The following is a 22,601-nucleotide window of genomic DNA, read 5'->3' as shown; positions in this document are numbered from 1 at the left end:
AAATTTACAATTTTCTAAAATGGCTGCGCCCAGGGAAGACACAGAGGAGACACACTATGGATCTGCAACTAAGCCTTGTACGGCCAGAACGTGTTTTGATTTTGCCACATTCATGAAAATGCAAGGGAAGACTATTGAAGTAAGTACATCTAATAGTTATTCCCTTGTACCTATTGATTGACAGTAAGAATTAAGTGTTTCATGGTAACTAAGCCCTCATGTCTAGAGTTGATACATGTGACAGTGATCATCAGGTGTGTGGATTGATACCTACTTCTCCTTTAAAATCACATTTGTCAACTATATTTTGAAAAATTAAATAATTTCTTTGTCTTCTTTTTTTTTGGGGGGGGGGGGGGATGTGACTTGTTAACACTAATCCTTGTGAATGAACTCACATGCAGTAAGTAAAATAGGACCGTATTTGACTTATTACATATCAATAATATGTAACTTTTGGTGGTAAATGTTATTTTTGTGTTTTAAATTCAGATATTTAAATAAAACTTACGAACTAGCAATATTGAAAAAAATGATGCAATAACTTAGTAATGTTTCAGAAACATACTAGGGCTGGCACGATATATCGAGATATCGATATATTAAGATATCTGTGAGGACGATATGCATATCGATACATATGAAGAAATATCAAAATATCGCCCAAAAAAATCTGACTACTATATTTCTTTGTTCATTTAACATTTGGGGTTTAATAATATAAAATAAATAAGCTAAACATAACTATACAAATGAAATAAATAATAACTAACACCACTTAAGTAAAATATTTTTGTTTTACAGAATATAAACAACTATTTTGAAAAAAATATTCTTATTTGAAAAGAATTTGTTTATTTCAATGCAAAAAAACATTTTATAAGCAATTAAACATATCGTGATACATATCGTATCATGGCTCAAATATCATTATACGTATCGATATAGGAAAAGTTGTATTGTCCCAGCCCTAAAAAATACACCATTACTGATTATGTCATTATCTTTATATACTACATGTATATGACTCACCTGCAATCCTAATATTTTTTAAGGTGTGACCGTTGGGGCGAGTGCAGTTGTACCTTCAAAAATGCACCTGAAACTTTGACCCACCACTTCAAACGTCAAGTCGCATGAGACATTAAGACTGTGACGTCACACGAGAGCTCATCAGGGTTTACGGAAACAGCTGAGCGTCTAGTTGAAACTATAGACCTAGTGCAATTTTTGTCGAAAGACATTGCAGAGTTATTTTTGTTTCTTTTAAAGATTTCTACGAACTGAAAGCCTCTTTTGCTTTACGTTATTATTTATTTATTTATTATGTACAGATTTCAACCCTAATTTCCTCTTTCTCACATGTTAGTCTATTGAGCTTGCTGCCCTGCTATAATTTTGTATTTTCATTAGGGATGTCAAATCAGTCAATTTTTAATACACTTATCGTTTTTACGTTTTTTGGCATCGAGTACCCGGGTACTCGGTAAAAGTGTAAATAAATATGAACAAGTAAATTGATGAATGTAAAACATTTTAAACACCTGTAGAAATAAAACCACATGCTCTGATAGGAGGTTTACACGTAAATGCATTTCTGTTGTAACAATGATGTTTTCCAGAACATTTTATTTCACTGAAAGTCGTGCCCACAAATTAAATACATTTTTAAGTTCAATTTATTTATCAGATAAACACAAGAAATAAAATCGTAAGTTGTTCATGATGTTTTTGTTTAAAAAAAATAAGCTACTCCGTAATTGTAATGTAACTCTTTGTTCATTAGATGTCAACGTTTATATCAGTCGTACAGTTTGACTTAAACTTGACCAAGTTCTTACAGAGCCAATTTACGATTTTCGTATACTTTACGATCCTAGATTTTATAGTATCACGGGACGGTATTTTGTAGTTTGGTGCAACGATGAACATCAGTTTTTTAAAGCCTTTGCCTTCAACTATTTGTACATGTATTGGCATGTAATCAAACAACCATAACAGTCGCTCGTGTGTGTGGATTGATACCTACTTCTCTTTTAAAATAATTTACGGCATTTTGGACAATTAAAAAATTATCTAATTTATTTAATCATAACAGACCTTAAACGATGTTCAGTGAAAACAAATAATTAAAGAAAATCAAAAAATAAGGGTAGAAGACAGCCCCTGGTAACAGGTGCTTGGTCACGAAAATTACTGTATAAACACTGCCACGGGCGATAACGAGTAGGAAACCCTAATTACTGTATGTACAAGTGCAATGTTATTTTTTAAGTTTTAAAACAGATTGTTTAATGCATTAATAAATAAGCTTAGAAATATTCAAAAATATACATCCAATAACTTACTAATGTTTCAGAAAAATACACCATTACTGTTTATGTCATTATCGTTATATACTACCTGTATAACCGGGTACTCGTTGACATCCCTAATTTTCATATTGATATCTATGATAGGATTAATTTCTCAGATAATATTCTCCATTATACAGGCTTCTCCATCATGCAATCATGTTGCAACGCCATGGCTACATAAACTGCACAGCTGGGGCTCATTCCAAAGAGGGTTATACCCATTTATTTTATTTTTACACAAATAATGCTTCTTTTATCTCAATCAAATGACTATTACATTCATATTATAATACTTTTCCATCTATTTAAGATTTTTCCAGGTGTACTAACCCAAAATTAAAATTCAATTTAAGTTGAGGCCTAGAAAAAAAAATATGTTTGTTTCCCTTTCTTACACGTTACCCTAATTTATAGTGCCGACCTTGCTATAATATTTTTTTGCTTTTGTCCCATGTCATGATGATAATTTCAAGATTTCATATTCTGGGAATTATAATCTCATGCAACTTTGTAAGCTTTTCTACATAAACTGCAGAGCTGGGGCTCATTCCATTAAAGTTTAAGTCACAGAAATGCTTATTTTTACACAATTTCTTTTGTCATTCAATGTTATTGCATACATGTTTTGATTAAAGAAGCATTTAAAAAAATTTTCAACAAAAAAAAAAATGCAACCTACCTACCCTATATTTTTTCAGCAAACATGAAAAATACGGAAAGATATCAAACATATAATTTTTTATAGGCCTGACCACTATTTGTACATAATAATTGTGTTGTGCTTTTGCTTACAGACATATAATTGATATGTGATATATTTGTCCCTGTATTAAACACTACATAAAAATTGTATTGTGCATTGTTGCATCAACTTACTTTCAAGAGCTATGATTTGACAGAACAGCAGGGCTAATGTGACTCAGGCTAGCATTGTGACCAATGGGGCTCTTGTTTGTTTCGATTTCTCAGTTTCCACACTATTTAATTTATGACAGAAGAGCACTGAGACTTCCACAAAAATGCATTTAACTAAAAACTTCATTACAGCATCGCGTCCAAAATGCACCACTGAATAACTTTATATTGATGCATGTATATCTAACATATTGTTCAAGGAGACTCTTTTTTACGAGTCCATTAAAATTTAAATCCTTTTTTCATGCATAGTAACAAGGTGGCTAAAGCATAGCAGCTACTTACTTGAAATAGTATACAAAATGAAAGTGACATAGAGTCTTTTTGCCACAAAACTGGAATATTTAATCTCATTAAATTTACCTTTGTACTACCTTTGTACTTCAATATTTATCAGATTGTTCAAATATTATGGTAATTTGGATATAAACTTATGAAACAATACATCTATTTGATGAAAATTGCTGTGATCAGGCCCTCTTTAATCTGAAAGCTCCATTGCTAGTTGCTGATAGCAATTTAAAAAAAATAACCAACAACACTTTTAAAAAAAATAAACATTTATTATCACATAGTTTTTGATCAAATAATATTTTTTAAAAAATCATGCTGCCTCATACATCTACCACTATGAAAGACAATACATATTTTTATACTGCCATCGGAATGCAGTTTAGTATACACAACCGAAAGATATATTTCCATTTTGAATGAAAATAAAAACAACAGTCTTTCTCTCCCTCCCATTCACAAATCACAATTGTACAAATCTTGCATTATAAATAAATATATAAATAATTTTGTAAGAGATTCAATAAATGTACAAATAAAATAATTGCATATTATTGCAAAAGTAAAATATATCTTAAAATAAGTTTTGAACAGTTTACTCCATGCAGTGAGTAGATTTGAATTGGTTGTAATACCACCTGATCACGATATTGTTAATCTGACCATTTCCTGATACCAAACATGTTGTGTTTACTAGGATTAATATACGTGTGATTATTCATAACCACGTACACCACACTGCCCTTTGATAAAAAGAACATGGATGGACCTAGCTGCTTTCCAAACATCTGTTTGTACCCAAGAATAAACTTTTCCTCCATCAGTGTTCTGACGTTGCCGTTGGGATCCATCACGTTAATAGCTAGCCGTATTAACACCTCTTTTGAAACTGGCATGTCCACGGTATAGGTATCCATTTGAATTCTCGTCTGCACATCATAATAACCGCTAGAGGGCAGCACTATATATTTGTCCTCAGAAAAGTCCATCCCGCCATGCACATACGAATTCTTGTCTGTCTGCGACCATTTTATAATTCCTTTAAAAAAAATTAAATAAATATCATTAATAAATGAAATACGTAAAATCAGAAATAGAAAAGGTCTACTTTCTATCCTTCTAGATAATTTTATTTACGTGAATTTCCAGAAGTTTGGCGAATAATTACCGTGTTTGGCTTCAGTGTGTTTGTACTGCAAAAGGGCTATTGGGCCTTGTTTCAGTCGTTCTGTGAATTATTAAATGATAAATTAGTAGTAAAACTGATTTTGAAAGTATGATAATGTTATAAAAGTGTAATGAATATGACAAAGGTGAAAATATACTTTCTTACTTGTATCATTATTTTCTACACCGGATCGAGTGGGAGAAGCCGACACGTGTGAATTCTGGAGATTAAAAAAAAGTTATTTAATAGAGAGAAAATGTGCAAGACTATTTCTAGATGTAAAATTGACAGAGCAAGATTAAAAAAAATCTGAACTAAGTTCAACAAACCTTGACTATCGTTAGAAGGCTTACAACCCAACATATACAGACTGATTTAAAGTTAATCATTTTGAAGATTAATTAGTCACTTCTACAAAGTGGACTGTCGATGTCATTTATATATAGTCTAACAGGAATCTCTGAAATTCCGTGACTAGCGCCTCTATATTTGTATTATTGCAAGCTATGTATATTTTTAGTTCTTACCTTTGAAGACGTTGACTAATGCTACTAGTTGGGGAATCCACAATTCCAATTTCTTAACACATTTTACAAAGGCTTAAATAGCGTGTATGTCTGCATCCTTATTTTAAAAAAATAAATTAAAAAGGATTGTTGCTTCCGTAGCATTTAGACAAAGATTCAATTTTTCTGCCCATCCAGGCACAGGATCTTTGTGCAGGCCACGTCACAAACCCCCAGGCAAAGTACATTAAGTCAAAGGGGCCCTATAATGTATGACACAATAACAGTTCCGTATTTGCATTAATTCACTTAAATTCAGTGATCAAAAGTAAATGGTCCTAGAAGGCGTGTGATAAAAAAGTATTGCTTTAAAAAGTGGGGAAACGCTTTCATTTATGTATCTTATTTATTTTCCAATAGAAAAACGACATAATCATCGACAGGGAATTGACATTCGTTAAAAAAAAAACGTTAAAAAATGGGTAAATTATTATTTAACGAGAATGAAACTAACGATGCACGGCTTCTTTTATTTATTTCTACGTTTAGTGCAATCACAAGCAATACTTTTCGCTGACAATTGCTCTTAGGATTAGGGCGTGGGAGTTCTGTAATTTCCAGAAGTTAGTATGCAAAGAATTTAATAACCGTACAGCCAAGGCCGTTGACCGTCACAGGGTTTAAACAACTCCTGTAGATAATATTTTGGGGATTATTGGAGGCAAATAGTTATCCAGATCTATAGATTTGATAGATACATAATTATAGGATGAATGAAAACTTAGTCATTGCTCGTTTTTTTAACGACCACACAAAATGAAAATATAAATAATCGAAATATGCTGGTGATAACCCTTTTGCGTCCTTTTCAAATACTAGTATTTTAGAAGAAATGAAAACTTGAAGGGGTATTTAATTGATATTCATGCACTCAAGCAAAAAATACAGCATTTTTGCAGTTAATTACCATTTTCTCGCTTCTAGATATATTTAACGTAAGAGTGATAAATTTGAATTAATATTTTTCTTTCTTTAATCAACATTCCTGATATACATGTATGCCCTGCAATACAAGTGTGTATTATCAAGTTCAGACTTTGAAATGCTAATCTAAATCATCGTTGATTTGTGGTTTTGGGTTTATGATTTCTCTGTTGCGTAAGAAATTATTACAAAATAGTGAAAATACAAATACGTCAACCAATTTTCCGTCCGTCAGAAAAATGTGTCTCGCCAATCCCCAACCCCCTTCCTTTCATTATGCAATACTTGTACTTTTAGATTTAATTGTAAATTTTGTCAAAGTTTTTAACATGACATTGGTTTCGTGTTCAGCGTCCTTCATGTAACATTTATACGATTAAATTAAAGTGTCCATCTATCCATGACATGAGACATCGCTGTTATTATTTTATTTACAGAAGAAAATGGAAAAGAACAACAAGAAGCAAAAAGAATGTCCACTTGACAAAGACAGTTTAGGGCGAAACACGTGGTCTTTCCTCCACACAATGGCGGCTTACTATCCGGAGAGACCATCTGAAACACAGCAGAAAGACATGTCCAATTTCATCCATCTTTTCTCCAAGTTTTTCCCTTGTGACTTCTGTGCAGAGGACCTTCGCAAGGAGTAAGAGTCTCGTTTTTTTTATTGTCTGGTTACATTAGTTTGCTGTAGAGCAGACTTGTGATTTTGTTTTTGAAATTATGTGTGTGTCATAAGAGGATCATTAAAAAATACATCTTCATCATATTGTACCGGTATTAATTTTAGGAAATTCGAGATATACTGTAAGTCGTTTTAATTCCACGGTGTTAAATTTTCACGATTTCTCAAAAAGTTCCAATCGCGATGGTTTTAATTTCACGCTGTAAGAAAATTTCTCACAATCATTTAAACGTTTTAATAGCTAATGATAGCTTTCACGATGGGTTTATTTTCGCGGAAAAACGATGAATCGCGAACATAGCGAAATTAAAACCATCGCGATTATTTGCCAATTTACAGTATCATATTTTCATAACCCCCCCCCCCCCCCCCAAAAAAAAACAAAAAACTGAAAAGTTATAATAAAGTCTATACATATTTTTTAATGTTCCTGGTTGATCACCCATTTAACAATTTAAAAAGTGTCTGCTATAAGGTAAGGTATATTTACACTGCAGGTATGGCGAGGTTAGGACCCTTGATTTGTACAAATTAATTCACGAAAGATAGAACTTCATGTATTTTAAAATTTGGTCATGTCATTTTTAGTTAATGATTTACATAGAACTATAGCTATCTGATTGAAAAAAAATCGGAGAGAAAAACCAGAGTTTGTCTATCCAAAGTTATCAACCAAAAAAGCAACAGTTCAGCAGCTAACTAAGGTACACTTATATTCAGAACGTATATGAGCCACGTGACTATTTGAAGGCTACTTTTTTGCATGAAGACCACAGTGGCCCTTTTCACAAAAAAAATTGTAACGACTTTATATCTTTATTTTTAGACTGAAGACCAACAAACCAGAAACAGGATCACGTGAAGAGCTCTCTCAGTGGATGTGTAGATTACATAACAAAATAAACAAAAGAATCGGGAAACCTGAGTTTGACTGTAATCTCGTGGACGAGAGATGGCGAGATGGATGGAAAGACGGAAGTTGTGGATAACCAAATTTATATTTAGGGAACCGTTAACTGTGATATTCCAATGGCATTTTATATTTTCACTTTACTTAACTCAAAACGAAGAGGGGGTGAGAGAAAGAGGGAGAGAGATTGTACATATCTGTTTATTATACACGTTTGTGTATCATAAATAAATTGGCATTGTTAGCATTTATATATATATATTAAAAAAAATAATCATTTTCACAATCGTTAAACTAGGTTTATCGGTTGTGAATTTAGTTTACAAACCGAAAACTATAGAACAACGTTAAGATTTTTCTGTAAACCATAGTTAACGCGATAACCTATGTTTCACAACCGTAAACTATACTTAACGCTGAAAACAATTATTAGCGATTGCAAAACAGATTATCTGATAAATACAGTTTCACGATTTGTAAACTATAGTTTACAAACCGTTAACTATAGTTAACGATCTGATAAATATAGTTTCACAATTTATGAAACTATTATTAACAACTCTTAACTATAGTTTACGATTGTAAACTATAGTTTACAAACGTTAATCTATGTTTATCAACAAAATCTATTGTTAACGCTTTATTACAGACAGATAAACTTAAATTAACATTCGTAAACTATAGTTAACAACCATTAAATATAGTTTTACAGATGAAAACTATACTTAATAACTATAGTTTACGGTTTGTAAACCATAGTTTACAGTCGATAAACCTAGTTTATCAATTGTGAAACTATGATTATCTCATTTTTGTGAATTTGGCGTGCCATATATATACAAAAAAAATTCGTTTTCTGAATTGTCAATGTTTGATGGCCCTTGTGAATTGGTGAAAGCTGGAAATTAGATTTTATTAAAATTTTTATGTATTTATTTATTTATTTTTGCATGTAAAATACTCTAGTAGTCCCGAAAAATTGACAAAATTCCAATCAAGCCACACTGTATTGAATATGATTTCTGAACATTTTCAGCAGGAATATGAACATAGAATATTCCAAATAAAATGATCATACAGTATTCAATATCGCTGAAAATACTAAACATGGGCCGGCAACTTTGCATTGAAAAAGTTCAGATCCATAGACCTAAGTAAAACGTCAATGTTTAGATCACATGAATTGTTTAATATACGATGTATAATGGTACAGAAAAACTCGTTCACAATAGAGGATCCTCCCTGATGCAATAAAATAAAACACTTCATCATACGCGAAGAAACAGAAATGAATCCTGCATGGCTCACATAACAAGCAACAAGCTAGCTGCAATAATGTAGCCCTCTCCGATTTTTTTTATCTGATATTTTCTGGGGAGGGCTACAATTCCATCGCATCTCCATAATGGTGCAAATTTATTTTTTTTGATACGGGTGATTGGAGGCAAAATAAATTATTTTTACATTAAACTTACTTCTTATAAGACGGAATTTTTGTTCACTGTCAACAACATAGCCTGTTAAACTCGAAAACCATGTAAAATAAATCTGTGTTTTTCCCAGCTGCAACATTCAGCAGCCATGACAGTTCACGCGTGACGTAGTGAGACTTTCGCTTGAAATTTGGAACAACCAAATAAAGCAAATGTCGATGTTTATAAACGATTGTGCTATAATATATTACAAAAACATCGATAAATAAAACCATTTCAAGTGTTACTTTTGCGCAAACGGCGATACCTATGCTTAAAATAAGGGAATTCCTAGTAGATCCGCTCCTATAGAACCTAAATTCTCATTGGCTGTCCCAAAATACAATCCATCAAGGTCAGTAAACATGGCGGATAAATTCAAGTTAAGCTGTTGACACACACGAAAAATAACCGATATATGGGTCGTTGTGAATATTTTTGGATCGATTTATATTTTGCATAATTACATATTTGGATTCCAGGTAAGAGATAATAATAAAATAGCCGTTTACTGATAATTTGAGCCGAAATATGTGCGGGAGTGATCCACTGCCGCATCTGCGCCATTATATATAGAGATCCTAAGGAGTTGTAGCCCTCTCCAAAAAAAAAAAAAAAAAAAAAAAAATCGGAGAGGGCTACATTATTGCAGCTAGCAACTAGCCTGTCTTTTAGAAGTTATGCAATAACTTAATTTTCAAAACATTCAGGCGAAACATATCGTTTTGTCACACTGGTTGCCAATGTATCTCGAAACAAAATGTAAGGATGCGACTAGCATAACTTATTCTAATAAAATCCTCCTTAAATCCTGATAGGGACGTAGGTCACATAAGTAGTGGAGAACTGGGCTTTGTTCAGAAACCTATGACGTGGACCATGGCGAGACACCTGAAATTGTTAAAAAAAGAAAAATTAGACAATTATGTAAAAACTCAATTAGTCACGCCTACATGTAAATATTTGATACATATTATCAAAACACAATATCTCAAATAAAGTTATGCGAGAAAAATGCAGCATATTTGAAATGATATTAAAAATTCACCACCTTACCAGAGTCATTTGTCTCAGTGCCTGATTATTACACGCCCAAGGGTTTCCTGAAATGTCAATAAAATTCAGTTTGATTACAATCAAACCAGTCGCCGCCCTCGTCTCCATTGTAACGTGAAGCGGTCACCCATCCAAGGGTTAAACAGGCTCGCCGTTGCTTAACTTGCCTGAAATAGAGGGAGACTCTACCGCATCACCAGAAAAGCTAGCTCACTGGTGAGGCAGTGTAAGTTCCCTATATACTGTTCGCTACACTTCCCCCCGCTCAGGGAAGCTTCGACCTGAAGCTTAGCATGAGTTTTCTCTGAGTGACTGGGCCTCTTCAGCTACGGCAGCCAATGCCGTTCCCGGGCACGAAGTCCGTACCTGGACACAAAGTCCTAGCCTTAGAGCTTCCTGATGCAGATCAGATACGACAATCCCTGCCGTCCACAGACACGAAGTCTGTACATGGACACTAAGTCCTAGCTCTAAGACTTCCTGAAGCAGGACACCAGACACCAGAGTCACTACGCTGCCACCAATTTTGTAACGTGCAGCGCGGTCACCCATCCAAGGGTTAAACAGGCTCGCCGTTGCTTAACTTGCCTGAAATAGAGTAATGTTATAATTTTTCACCAGAAAAGCTAGCTCACTGGCGAGGCAGTATAAGTTCCCTATATACTGTTCGCTACACCATCAAGGGGAGGGGGATGAGGGTAAACGAATGAGGCACTTGGCTAGCGAAGATGACTATCCACTGGCTCCTTAATTTTGATGGTCGCGTGACCAAATTCAAAGAATTGTGGTCCACCGCTTTCGGTTTCTTAGTTTATGAGCCGCCATCGCTTATGTCATATTGCATCAAAAATGAACGCCCTATTGTACTGAGTATGCCAATCAAAAGAAATCAACAAAATTCAAAATTTTCAAAATTAGGTCAAACATAAAGTCAAGGTCAAGGTGTAAAACATCACAGCATGCTGGGAAGTATCCTGTCACAGTTAATGCACGTGTCAAATATGAAAGTCCTATCTCTTCTCAATCAAACGTTATATGGAAAGATGAGGTTTTTTGGAAAAATAGGTCAAGGTCCAGGTCACGGGGTCAAAAACAGTAAATTTAGAAGAAAGGTTTTGATACAGATAATACTAGTATACATGGTTTATATGAAAGCCCTCTCCTTTCATATTCTACCGTTATAACCAATTTAAAGTAATGTTATAATTTTTGAGTAGGTCAAACGTCACGTCAAGGTCAAAGTCACGGTATCAAAAAACCATAGTATATTTGGAAAGTTCTTGTCAAAGGTAATATACATGTGAAAAAAAAAAATGAAAGCCCAATTTTTTTCATTCAAATGTTATGACCAAGGTTGAAGTTTTTTTGTGACAGACGGACAGACTGACTGACGACTGAGATTTAATGTCCCCTCGCTTTCGCGAAGGCCAGGGACAATAAAAGAGCTAGTGAAAGGTTTGATTTTAACATTTTTGTTCCGTAAGATAGTAAAAACAGTAAGATATGCAGTAAATCTCTCTCTCTCTCTCTCTCTCTCTCTCTCTCTCTCTCTCTCTCTCAAAATGAAACTTTTAAACTGTATATATCACCTTGAATATAAACTGTATATCAAATATTTTACCAGAAAAACTTCCTGTCTTCAAACTTTTGTAGAATTTCTTTCTGATAATCTTATTATGATTATCACTGGAAAACCTTATGTGCTATCAAAATTGATTACGTGGCCTTAATTAAATATTAATCGTACTGATAAATACGAAAAATTGATATTTCAGTAGTTTATCGAGTATATTCTCCGGTCTATCAATATATATTTTTTTTTGGAGAGCCACATATCTGCAGCTAATTTTTTTTTTTTATTTCATACTTGTAAATGTGACAAGGAAAAAAAAATACATGAATTTTTAAAAATCTAAATGAGTTAATTATTTTCAGCTTGAGACTGAAAACATGTATTAATATTTTGACAATGACCCCGCCCCAGTTTCTCTTAGTAAATTATACACTTACTGTTTTGAATGGTCCCTGCCGTTTTGGGTCTACCTAATTTGAGATCTAGGGGATAATCCAGACTAATGCTGGACCTGGGACGTTCTGGTCTTCTGTACAGGATATCTGGGTGCCAGTCAAACTGAAACAAAAAACTCTCCAAACTATAAATACTGTATATTCCCAACTGGTATGAACATTATTGAATTAAGTAACCGTAATATAGCATTTTAGATTTCAATTTCACAAAAAGAGTAGCTGCACTTATACGGACATCTTTGCTATCCAAGGGTTTCTGATACGCTACCTTAGAACAGAGTAAATCTCATTTAAACTGATATTACAAAACTATATACAGGACTGTTTCGAACCGATAAAAGGTAAATAATCTATCAAAAATAAGAATTAAATACAAGTATATGATTTTTCTAAAGCAGAGAGCTACAGTTCTGCAGCTAAAAAAAGGAGTGCAGCAACACCTTTTATCCAAGGGTTTCAGAACAACGTAGGACTGGACAATTTGCGCTTTTTCATCGGAACATAACAAAAATTAATTTTAAAAAACTTGGTACCTCCTCTTCCTTTGCTCCTATTTTGATTAGAAATTCATTTTCTGCTTTCTGTTTCAAGTCCTCAGATTCAAACTCCATATTCCGCGGCGGGTGCATCCGGCAATTATCTGCCATTACGACCACTGAATCTCATCACAGTCTACACTGTAAGTTCTGTAAATATTTTACCTGGTCTGTTAAAAAAAAACTTCTAGATTTAATTCCTCCACTTCAGAACTGATCAGCAAACATGTTTGGAGGCATGCATTTTACTACCAATATGGTAATCCCGGGATATCTTTTATCTCTTCACTTAGAATGTATTTTGTTTGAACTTGAGTCAATGATAATATTCGAATATATCTCAGTTCTTAAGGAAAACACCACAACACTCAAACCTAAATTTGGTGTCACTTAAAGCGGTTATAGGTCATACGATCTTAGCCATAATTTCATTACATCATTTTAATACTTGAATTATGTAATACATAAAAGAAATCAAAAAATTATATCGGGATTATTGAGGCCTGGTCAAACGTCCAGTTAAGAATTAAACACTTAGAAGGTCTCTCGGATTTATATTTACTGTAATATACTTACTTTTAACACTTTCAAAAGAATTTGGTATTTACCTTTTTAACAAGAAACTTTAATGTACCAGAATCACTAAAGGCTCAAAATGATATCGCTTCACATGTTCCCTGTTACTGTTTATTCTAACGATTAACTGAAAGGGAATTACGAGGCATTTCCAAATAAATTGCAAACAAACTGTACATATTATTTGCATAAAGATTTGAGTAGCATACACCGATTCTACCTGTATCCTGCATTTCAAATGTTGGTCGTATGCGCTGTATAAAGCTCGCCGTATGCAACAAATTAACTTCAAATTAAACCTTTGCATTGAAAATTAAAATTAACTTCTTTTTTTAAAAAAAAAACTATTAATTAATTTAATTTATTTGAAGGTCAGAGGTCAAAAATCAAATCATAGGCGGAAACATCTTGTTAAAGGTACATGTAATGCACGTATTAAAAGATGAAAGCCCTTTTTTCTCACTTAAAAGTAATGAGGAATGATAACATTTTTGAAAAGTGGGTTAGCTTCAAGGTCAAGGCCAGTGTCAAAAGTCAAAATTTAGAAAGGTCTTGTGACAGATGATATGTATGTATAATATGAAAGCACTATGGTGTGACCAATTTACAGCAAAGTTCAAATTTTTGAAAAGTAGGTCAACTACGACATATGGTCATAAGGTAAAATTCATAGTATATTTGATAATGTCTTGTCACGGGTAATGTACATGTAAAATATGAAATCCCTGTTGTTTTTATTCAAAAGTATTACCAAGGTTAACAAAAATTTTGACAGACTGTCAGACGGACAGACTGTAAGACGAATGAGATTTATTGTCCTCTGTTTTCCCGAAAGCGGGGGGGGGGGGGGGGGGACAAAAATACTCAGTTTATCTGATCTTCCCACAGACAATCGGAGACTGCAGAAAGATAAAGGCACAGAAATAAATACGAATTTATTCTAAGGCAAATTTTATTCACTTCCAGAACATTATGCAAATCTACCAAAGGAAATGTTGGAACTGAAAAAGGCTGCTTCTGTGCTTTACTTTTTATTTTGTGTATAAGGATTTATTTCAAAAGGCGAATGGTTTGGGCTCTTTATATTATCAACTAAAAATTACTGTTCTTAGAAATAAAAACCTTACTTTCATATGAAATGAAACACGCTTAAGGAAATACGTAATTATCAGAAATTCTCAAACAAGTTTGGATAAACTAGAAAATTTATATCTTTTCAAAACTTTTTTTTTGATAATGCATGCTAATTTTTTGTCGAAGAACATATGATGACACTTTAATCTTAAACTGGGAATATCTTATAAAAATTATCAGGAGTTAAGGTACGTTACGTCCTGAACACAAAAAAGGGTCTTTATTTCATCGGTCGACAAAGTTTGGACTTCTATTTTAAAATCAGATTAGAATATTGTCTTACCTCTCTATAACAGGTATCAAAAAATATATTCGAATGTCATGAACATGTCGATGTTGTCATTATGTAAAATATTTATTTGTCCTGAACTTTTATCAGTGCATCGCCGTACAACCACAACGAAGTATAAGGCCATTTCAATTTGCATACAAACGTTGATAAAATGGATCTATACAGGGCAAAAGCAACTTTAAATGGACTTTCAAAAGAAAATCAATTTAAAGAAAACTTACCCACGGTACATATATACATCTTTTATTCCTTTAAAACAAATTCCTTCTGCTATCTGTCGATATCTAGAGTCGTTTCTTTAATCAACATTATTGTCTGGAATATTTCCTTTGAAAGCAAATTCTCCATAAAGAACAACATAGATTTAATCTAACTAAGATATCTAATCCAGACTTTGGATAATTTTACTCTGTCACCTGTTCAATTGTACTTTTATCTACAAAGTATCAATTACTATCGGAGAATTCTCGAAGAAAGAAGATGGGTGGATAAGGCGGCCGAAGTGCCTATAGTGTGACAGGCATAAGTGAAAAATTAAATCTCAATGATATCCAAATTTTAATTCATATTTCGTCTAACATTAAAGTATTCTTTATTTAAAATCTCTACCTTGTGCAAAAATATTTGTTTGATAAAACCTTTACTGGGGTACAAATATTTTTGATTATCTGACCTTGCCATTTGAATTTGACCCACTTTAAAAGAAAATCCGTCTTAATAAAACTTTTAGCTAGCCTGAGCTGAAGGCTCGGGTGAGCTTTTCTGGTCACTCTTTGTGTAGTGTCTACCCGTCTATCTAGAAAATTTTCACTTTTTAAAGATCTACTGGGTCAATTTTATTCAAATTTGCCAAAAAGCATCCTTGTGTAAAGAGGATGTACGTTTATTCACAGGAAGTGCCACATCCTCTTTCAAGGAGGGAAAAAATATGTGAACATTTAGTGGCATCTTTTAAAAATCGTCTATTTAAGAACCACATGTCCATAACAGATGAAATTTATTTGAAAGTTTCATCACATTAGTTTTTTTCAAATCATGACCCTTGGGGTTTGGTCCAATCTAATTAAATTTAGGTCTTAAATACGCTCCGATATTATGATGGTCGCTGTTCATAAAAAGACGACCACTGTGAAATATAAGAGCTATAGCCCCATCCAGTCAAAAATAATGGGAAATGTAGAAGTGTCTACGGACAAACAAAAAGATGAATGGACAGGGAAAAAAACATACCCCCAGATTTTCGATTACGGGGCCATAAAAACAGCAATAACTAGAGGTACTGTGAGCAATGAGCTCACTAAATGATACCCCCGCCTCTTTTATGAATATAATGACAGTGACCATGTTTTGCTATGGGAAATCCAAAATATGTGTCCGATCAAAAAGAAAAATAAAAGATTCATAATGGCGCAGCCGCCGTTGACAATGGTTTTCGAGGGGTGAAAATTTTCAGTGTTACACTCAACTACATGCAATATTTATTATATTATACTGAATGTTTTATACAAATACATATTACATAATACTAAATTCCGCGCAATCGCTATTTTTGGGAATACCACCCGTCGTCAAGCAGTGTTGACTGTTGCTACGCAGGAGGGCGTGGCTTCATTATTCAGCGGGTAGTAGTGTTTTTATCAAATTTTTCTCGACGAATCAGATTCAAGTAATTTACATGAAAGTATGATATCATAAAATATAAAACACTGATTCGCTCGCATCAGGCAAAGTCTGTATAATAGTGTAACATAATCCACAACACACATAATTCACACATTACATAATTACAGTTTTAATCTTAGATAATGACAAGATGATGCATATAAATAACTGAAGTTTAAAATAAATAAAAAGTTTAACAGAAAAATATACTAAAATATACTTAAATTCATTTATTTTAAAGTATTTAATTTATCTGCTATTTCTATTTGAAAAAGTCTAATTTCTCATTGAAATAGAAGTAAAAAGTCAGATTTTTAATTTAAAAAATAGCAAATTTACCTGTCCTCTACTCCCACAGAGTTTTAATAATTACTGTTTTCACAATAATGATATGTTTATTCAGCTAATTATTTGTTTACGCAAAAATTCCACCTACCCCCACAAGAAATTTTACTTTTTGCTACCTGATTTTCAACAAGTGGGAATAGCTTGAATAAACCAATGCTGAGCCCCCAAAGAAATTTTGGTGGTAGTTAATAACTACCAGGATAAGAAGTAGCCTATAACGTATAGAATTTTAAAGTTTTATGCACCAACTTCAGAAGTAACTCCCAAATCACCTCATCTCAGTACAGAAATAAACAGATCTTTTCAATAGTAAAAGTGTCTAGAAAAAGTCCAAAGTTTGTTTAAAGAACTACATAGAACACACTTAAATAAGAAAATTCTCCTTACTTTAAATATTTATTTCCATATTCACACTTACAATCTGGTACAGATAATGATACGATTTTTTTTTCACTTTTAAATGATATACAACATCTCATCCCCCCCCCCCCCACAAACACACACTGTAACGTAACTAAGAAAAGATCGACCGCTCCTGCAGGCTATAATGATTTTATTCCAGAACTTGTGTTTGATGTTGGCTTCAATAAGGTAAAATACACATGTACCATGCACTCATTTGTGCGAAATACCTGATGGTCCGGGGTATTCTACTCAGGCCAGTAACAAGGATTTCAAAAGAATGAAGTGGCTATAGGTGGCCAAATATCCCACACTATCTGAGTTGTTGGAATTTCCCCGTTTGTCATCTAACAGCAACGAAAAGTGGAGAGGGGCAGGGTATACAGCATTGAAATGCGAATTTCAGTATAAAAACTACAGCAAAAGACTTGACTCTTTAATCAGAACCCCTCCTCATTTTAGGAGCCTGATATATCACTGGAATTGCAGTTATCACAAAATATGGTAATGTTATCTTTTGAGACATTTTAAAAACAATTGTAAAATCAGATCGAAACAATTAAAACATCGTTTTTCAAGGTGGTGGGTGTGCAAACTTGCAATTAAAAATGTATTACATATTTGTTTAAAGGTGTTTTGAAATAAACAAAGGAGTCGGAAGCAAAATGTAAAGGGGAGGGCTAAACCATCTAAAAAGGTAAACCCCAATTTCAATGCCTATACTATTATGACTATATTTGCAAAAAAAGTGAGGGGAGAGGGGGCTAAGCCCCCGGCCCCTAGCCCCCCCGGTTCCGACGCCTATGATAAATTTTATAACTTGATAAATTTTAACAATTTTTTTTGTAAGAATATAGAATATCCTAATGAATGTTAAAGATTGTTTCAAATTACAAATACCAGTAATTTTTGGCATGCTACCGGAAACGCGTTTTTTATTTGGCTCAATTAAAAAAATAATCTGAAAGAAAAATAAATTTTGAAAACAATTAATTTATTTTATTCTGATTTGATCTGATATTTATCCAGTCCAGAATCATGTATTATTTTTTCATAAAGTCATTTGAACATACTTCCGGTGTTCCGAGCTTATGGAAATCGTGAGTAGTGTTCATGTAAGGCGGGCAGCCCGATTTCAGGTAGTGTCTATGCAATGAAAAAATACACATTAATCATAAAACGTAGGCTTTTTTTGTGAGTACTTTTGTTATGAATCGTTGATTTGTATGGAATGTATAATTAGAGGCAACTATAATGGGATTTAACAGTAAAAGTAAACGAACAATAATTCATGACCAAATATATCATAGCCATTTTTAAAAAGAATCCATTCCTATAAATAGATCTTATCTCGGAAAATTTTAGTTCAAAATGCTGTTGGATTTTTACCTGCTGTATCAAGCACGTTTGAATTCTCTCTTTCTCTGTCCTTTTACAAAAAAAAATCCTTTCAATATTCTGTTTTGTTTACTTGAAGGACAATGAAGACAAGAGATCCAGAATTTTTTTTTCTTATACGGGCGAGGGGGTATTTGAATAATTTATGTTCATGATTTATTGAAAGAAAGACATACCCACCCCACCCAACTCAACCCCCCAAAAAGATAAACCTGTCTTAGCTACTTGTTTGTTTCGTAAATAACAGCAACAGGGGTGGGGAGAAGGGAGGGACATTAAGGTGTCATATATTAGCTGATTAAGGAATTTCCACCCTCACAATTTTATAGGTTCAAAGTACAATAACTGCATTTATTTTCATTCAATATACTTTAAACTTTCCATTTATTGCAAAAATTGTATAGGTCACCATATTATTTAAGATGCGAAACACAAATAAACAGAAGTGTTTGTCAACATAAAAAATTGTATATTTTTAGCTCACCTGAGCCGAAGGCTCAAGTGAGCTTTTCTGATCACATTTTGTCCGGCGTCCGTCTGTCTGTAAACTTTTCACATTTTCGACTTCTTCTCAAGAACCGCTGGGCCAATTTCAACCAAACTTGCCACAAAGCATCCTTGGGTGAAGGGGATTCAAGTTTCTTCAAATGAAGGGCTACACCCTCATTCAAGGGGAGATAATTGGCAATTAATAAAAATTTGGTGGCATGCTTTAAAAATCTTCTTCTCAAGAACCACTGTGCCAGGAATGATGAAACTTATGGGTAAACATCCTCAGGTAGTGTAAATTCAAGTTTGTTCAAATCATGACCCCAGGGTGAAGGGCGGGGCCAAAATGGCCGACCAAAGTTTTACATAGAAATATATAGGAACATTCTTTAAAAATCTTCTCCTCAAGAATGATCAAGCCATAATTCATCATATTTATATGGAACAATCCTCAGGTAGTATTGATTCAAGTTTGTTCAAATCATGACCCTCGGGGGTAGGGCGGGGCCAAAATGGCCGACCAAAGTTTTACACAGAAATTCTTTATAGGAAATTTCTTTGAAAATCTTCTTCTCAAGAATGACCCAGCCATAATTCATCATATTTATATGGAAGCATCCTCAGGTTGTGTAGATTCAAGTTTGTTCAAATCATTACCCCCAGGGGTAGGGCGTGGCCAAAAAGGCCGACCAAAGTTTTAAATAGAAATATATAGGAAAATTTTTTAAAAATCTTCTTCTCAAGAATGACCAAGCTATAATTTATCATATTTATATAAAAGCATCCTCAGGAAGTGTAGATTCAAGTTTGTTCAAATCATGACCCCCGGGGGTAGGGCGGGGCCAAAATGGCTGACCAAAGTTTTACATAGAAATTCATAGGAAATTTCTTTGAAAATCTTCTTCTCAAGAATGACCATGCATTCATCATATTTATATGGAAGCATCCCCAGGAAGTGTAGATTCAAGTTTGTTCAAATCATGACCCCCGGGGGTAGGGCGGGGCCAAACTGGCCGACCAAAGTTTTACATAGAAATATAAAGGAAATTTCTTTAAAAATCATCTTCTCAAAGATAGAAAATCCATGGTTGTTTATGGGACTACTTTTGGATTTTACCTTTTCAATAATAAACCAATTTATACTTTTACTAGCCACAGTGCTCAGGTGGGCGATGTGGCCCATGGGCCTCTTGTTTGTAAACAGTATTGAGAAAAATATGTAAAAACTGGTTAAAATGCATAATTCTGATGCTGAGTGTTCCTAATTTAAATACTTCCTACCTAAAAGATACTTTTGAATTGTGAATATCACTGGTTAACTACCGGTATTTTACAGTAAAGCAAATGACTGAATGAAATGACCTTAGAAGGAATATTGCCCTTGTTAACATTTTTTAAAGATTGAATAATTGATTAAATATAGAAAATATGCATTTTTTTTTAATTTTTTCAACTAAACAATATTCATCATTACACCTATTGTAAAGTATTCTTCCAAGAGATATTTTTCTATAAGGTATGAATTTAAAATAATTACAGTTTTTACAAAAATCTGTGACATCATAGGAGGGGGGAATTACCTTAACCTAGCTGCTTTTGTTTTAATATATTTAGTAATAAAATACAGAACACATTAAGTTGAAAAGACAACAAGTAAATAATCATGCACAGACTTCTTACAATATACCGTATATACTCGCCTATAAGTCAGATTTTTGGGAGTTAATTTCTGGTCCAAAACTCTACGTAAATAGGCAAGCTAAAAATGAATGGTATTATATGTGATAAAAGCTTATTAAATACACCCGACTTATAGGCGGACCGACTTATATGCGAGTATATACGGTACACGTTATTTTTGACATGTACTTCTATTTCAAATGTCCCTGATCTTTAATTTGAATTTAAATAATCTATTATTTGTCAATTGGATTATTCTTACATTCAAAAAGTTAAAATCAAGAAAATTATGTGTATGATCACAAGTACTGTTATTGAGGTTTAATTTACTAAGGATGGCCGGATATTGATCCGTATCAGCCCTGCAAATCCATATCAGCCTTGCAGGGCTGATACTGCTATTGTGACATCAGTCATATCACATATGCAAAAATGATGAATTTATCATTAAGTATGTAATAAACATCCTTACTAGTATTATACAGCTACACTCAATACCATAGATGACTGCACCATGATGTGTTATATAAAGGTGCTTTTGCACTTGATATTGGTAAAGAAACTATTCACAAGAAGTTAACCAAAATTCATATTATTGATTTAAATTAAATGTAGATATTTAATCTGACATCTTGAGTTTACATGTGACCTTGACCTTACCATTTATTTTGTGTTGAGCCCAGTTTTAAATATAAATATTCAAGGTTTTTGTTATCAGAATTCACAGACACATATTGCTGGGAACTGTTCAACCAATTGTCATTATTATCTGAGCTGAGACCTTTCTCTTTTTCCTGGTCTTACTATGCCCCATTTTATTAAACTGTGTCAGACTCTGACATTCACCATAAAGTTGATCCAACCACTCACCATTTTGAATTCAACTTGTTTACCAAAAAAAAAAACTGGGCCACTAAAATTAAAAAAAAATATTTAAAAACCTATTAATTTGTTTACCGGGGTATATATTATCTGACATTGACCACACTATTTTTAGCTCTATTGGTCAGAGACCAGAATAGCTTATGCGATAGTAATGTGTCTGTCGTCCGTCCATCTGTCTGTCTCTCTATAAAACAATTTTTCAAGATGCTACTCCTCCTACAGTTTTGATTTGATTTCAATCTAACTTGACACACAAGTAGACTACTCTAAGATACATAATTCTTTTATTGGTTTTTGATTTCGATGAAGTGTTGCCATGGTAACTAAAACGAGAAATTTCTGTGAAATACTTTTAAAATGCTACTCCTCCTATAGTTTTGGTCTGATTTAAATATAACTTGGCACACAATGGCTTCTATTTGAGAGATAAATATCATGAATTAATGAAATATAAATGGCATCTTTTAAAAATCTTCTTCGCAATAACCACTGGGCAAGGAAAGATTAAATTATGTGGAATCATCCTCAGGTAGTATAGATTCAATTTTTAGCTCACCTCAACGAAGTTGGGGGGAGCTTATGTGATACCCTCGGCGTCGGCATCCCAAATTAAGGTTAAGTTTTTTGGAGCAGTTTTCTTTTTAAGTACTTTTATGTCCTATATTGATAAGACATGCATGGAAGATGTTGCTAGTGTGTTTCATTGTACCAGTCAAAGTTTCAGATGCTGCAATTTCAGCAAAGGAATGACCAGGTTAATGTTTTTGGTGCAGGTTAACATTTTTGGTGCAGTTTTTGGTGTAGGTCTCATTTCCGAGTAACTATAA

General features: G+C 33.3%; 3 protein-coding genes across 5 annotated transcripts; 1 reads left to right on the top strand and 2 right to left on the bottom strand.

Annotated features, from left to right (window-relative positions):
- Nucleotides 1–17: 17 nt before the first annotated feature.
- Nucleotides 18–8,072, top strand: LOC134265518 (FAD-linked sulfhydryl oxidase ALR-like). The gene is made up of 3 exons (XM_062747738.1): nucleotides 18–139; nucleotides 6,659–6,867; nucleotides 7,733–8,072. Exons 1-3 carry the CDS (start codon nucleotides 20–22, stop codon nucleotides 7,893–7,895), a joined length of 492 nt encoding a protein of 163 aa, XP_062603722.1. The 5' UTR covers nucleotides 18–19; the 3' UTR covers nucleotides 7,896–8,072.
- Nucleotides 3,815–6,207, bottom strand: LOC134265516 (uncharacterized). The gene is made up of 5 exons (XM_062747734.1): nucleotides 6,184–6,207; nucleotides 5,259–5,273; nucleotides 4,897–4,951; nucleotides 4,732–4,791; nucleotides 3,815–4,602 (listed from the first exon to the last, which is right to left on the bottom strand). The coding sequence occupies exons 1-5, from the start codon at nucleotides 6,205–6,207 to the stop codon at nucleotides 4,217–4,219; spliced, it is 540 nt and encodes a 179-aa protein (XP_062603718.1). The 3' UTR covers nucleotides 3,815–4,216.
- A 1,876-nt stretch (nucleotides 8,073–9,948) lies between the features above and the next one.
- On the bottom strand, nucleotides 9,949–15,019 carry LOC134265517 (uncharacterized). 3 transcript variants are annotated; one of them, XM_062747737.1, is made up of 5 exons: nucleotides 14,902–15,019; nucleotides 12,906–13,078; nucleotides 12,355–12,475; nucleotides 10,345–10,391; nucleotides 9,949–10,179 (listed from the first exon to the last, which is right to left on the bottom strand). In XM_062747737.1, the coding sequence occupies exons 2-5, from the start codon at nucleotides 13,017–13,019 to the stop codon at nucleotides 10,093–10,095; spliced, it is 369 nt and encodes a 122-aa protein (XP_062603721.1). In that variant the 5' UTR covers nucleotides 13,020–13,078; nucleotides 14,902–15,019; the 3' UTR covers nucleotides 9,949–10,092. The 3 variants fall into 3 exon arrangements, with proteins under 3 accessions (XP_062603721.1, XP_062603720.1, XP_062603719.1); XM_062747736.1 differs by lacking the exon at nucleotides 14,902–15,019 and adding an exon at nucleotides 13,517–13,598; XM_062747735.1 differs by lacking the exon at nucleotides 14,902–15,019 and having other exon boundaries at nucleotides 12,906–13,205.
- Between the last annotated feature and the right edge of the window lie 7,582 nt (nucleotides 15,020–22,601).

Source organism: Saccostrea cucullata, unplaced genomic scaffold (assembly GCF_032062105.1).
Source record: "Saccostrea cucullata isolate Sc308-1 unplaced genomic scaffold, CSIRO_AGI_Scuc_v1 ctg836, whole genome shotgun sequence".
In the NCBI taxonomy this organism is placed as follows: Eukaryota; Metazoa; Mollusca; class Bivalvia; order Ostreida; family Ostreidae; genus Saccostrea; species Saccostrea cuccullata.
This window is presented reverse-complemented; position numbering and strand designations above follow the sequence as displayed.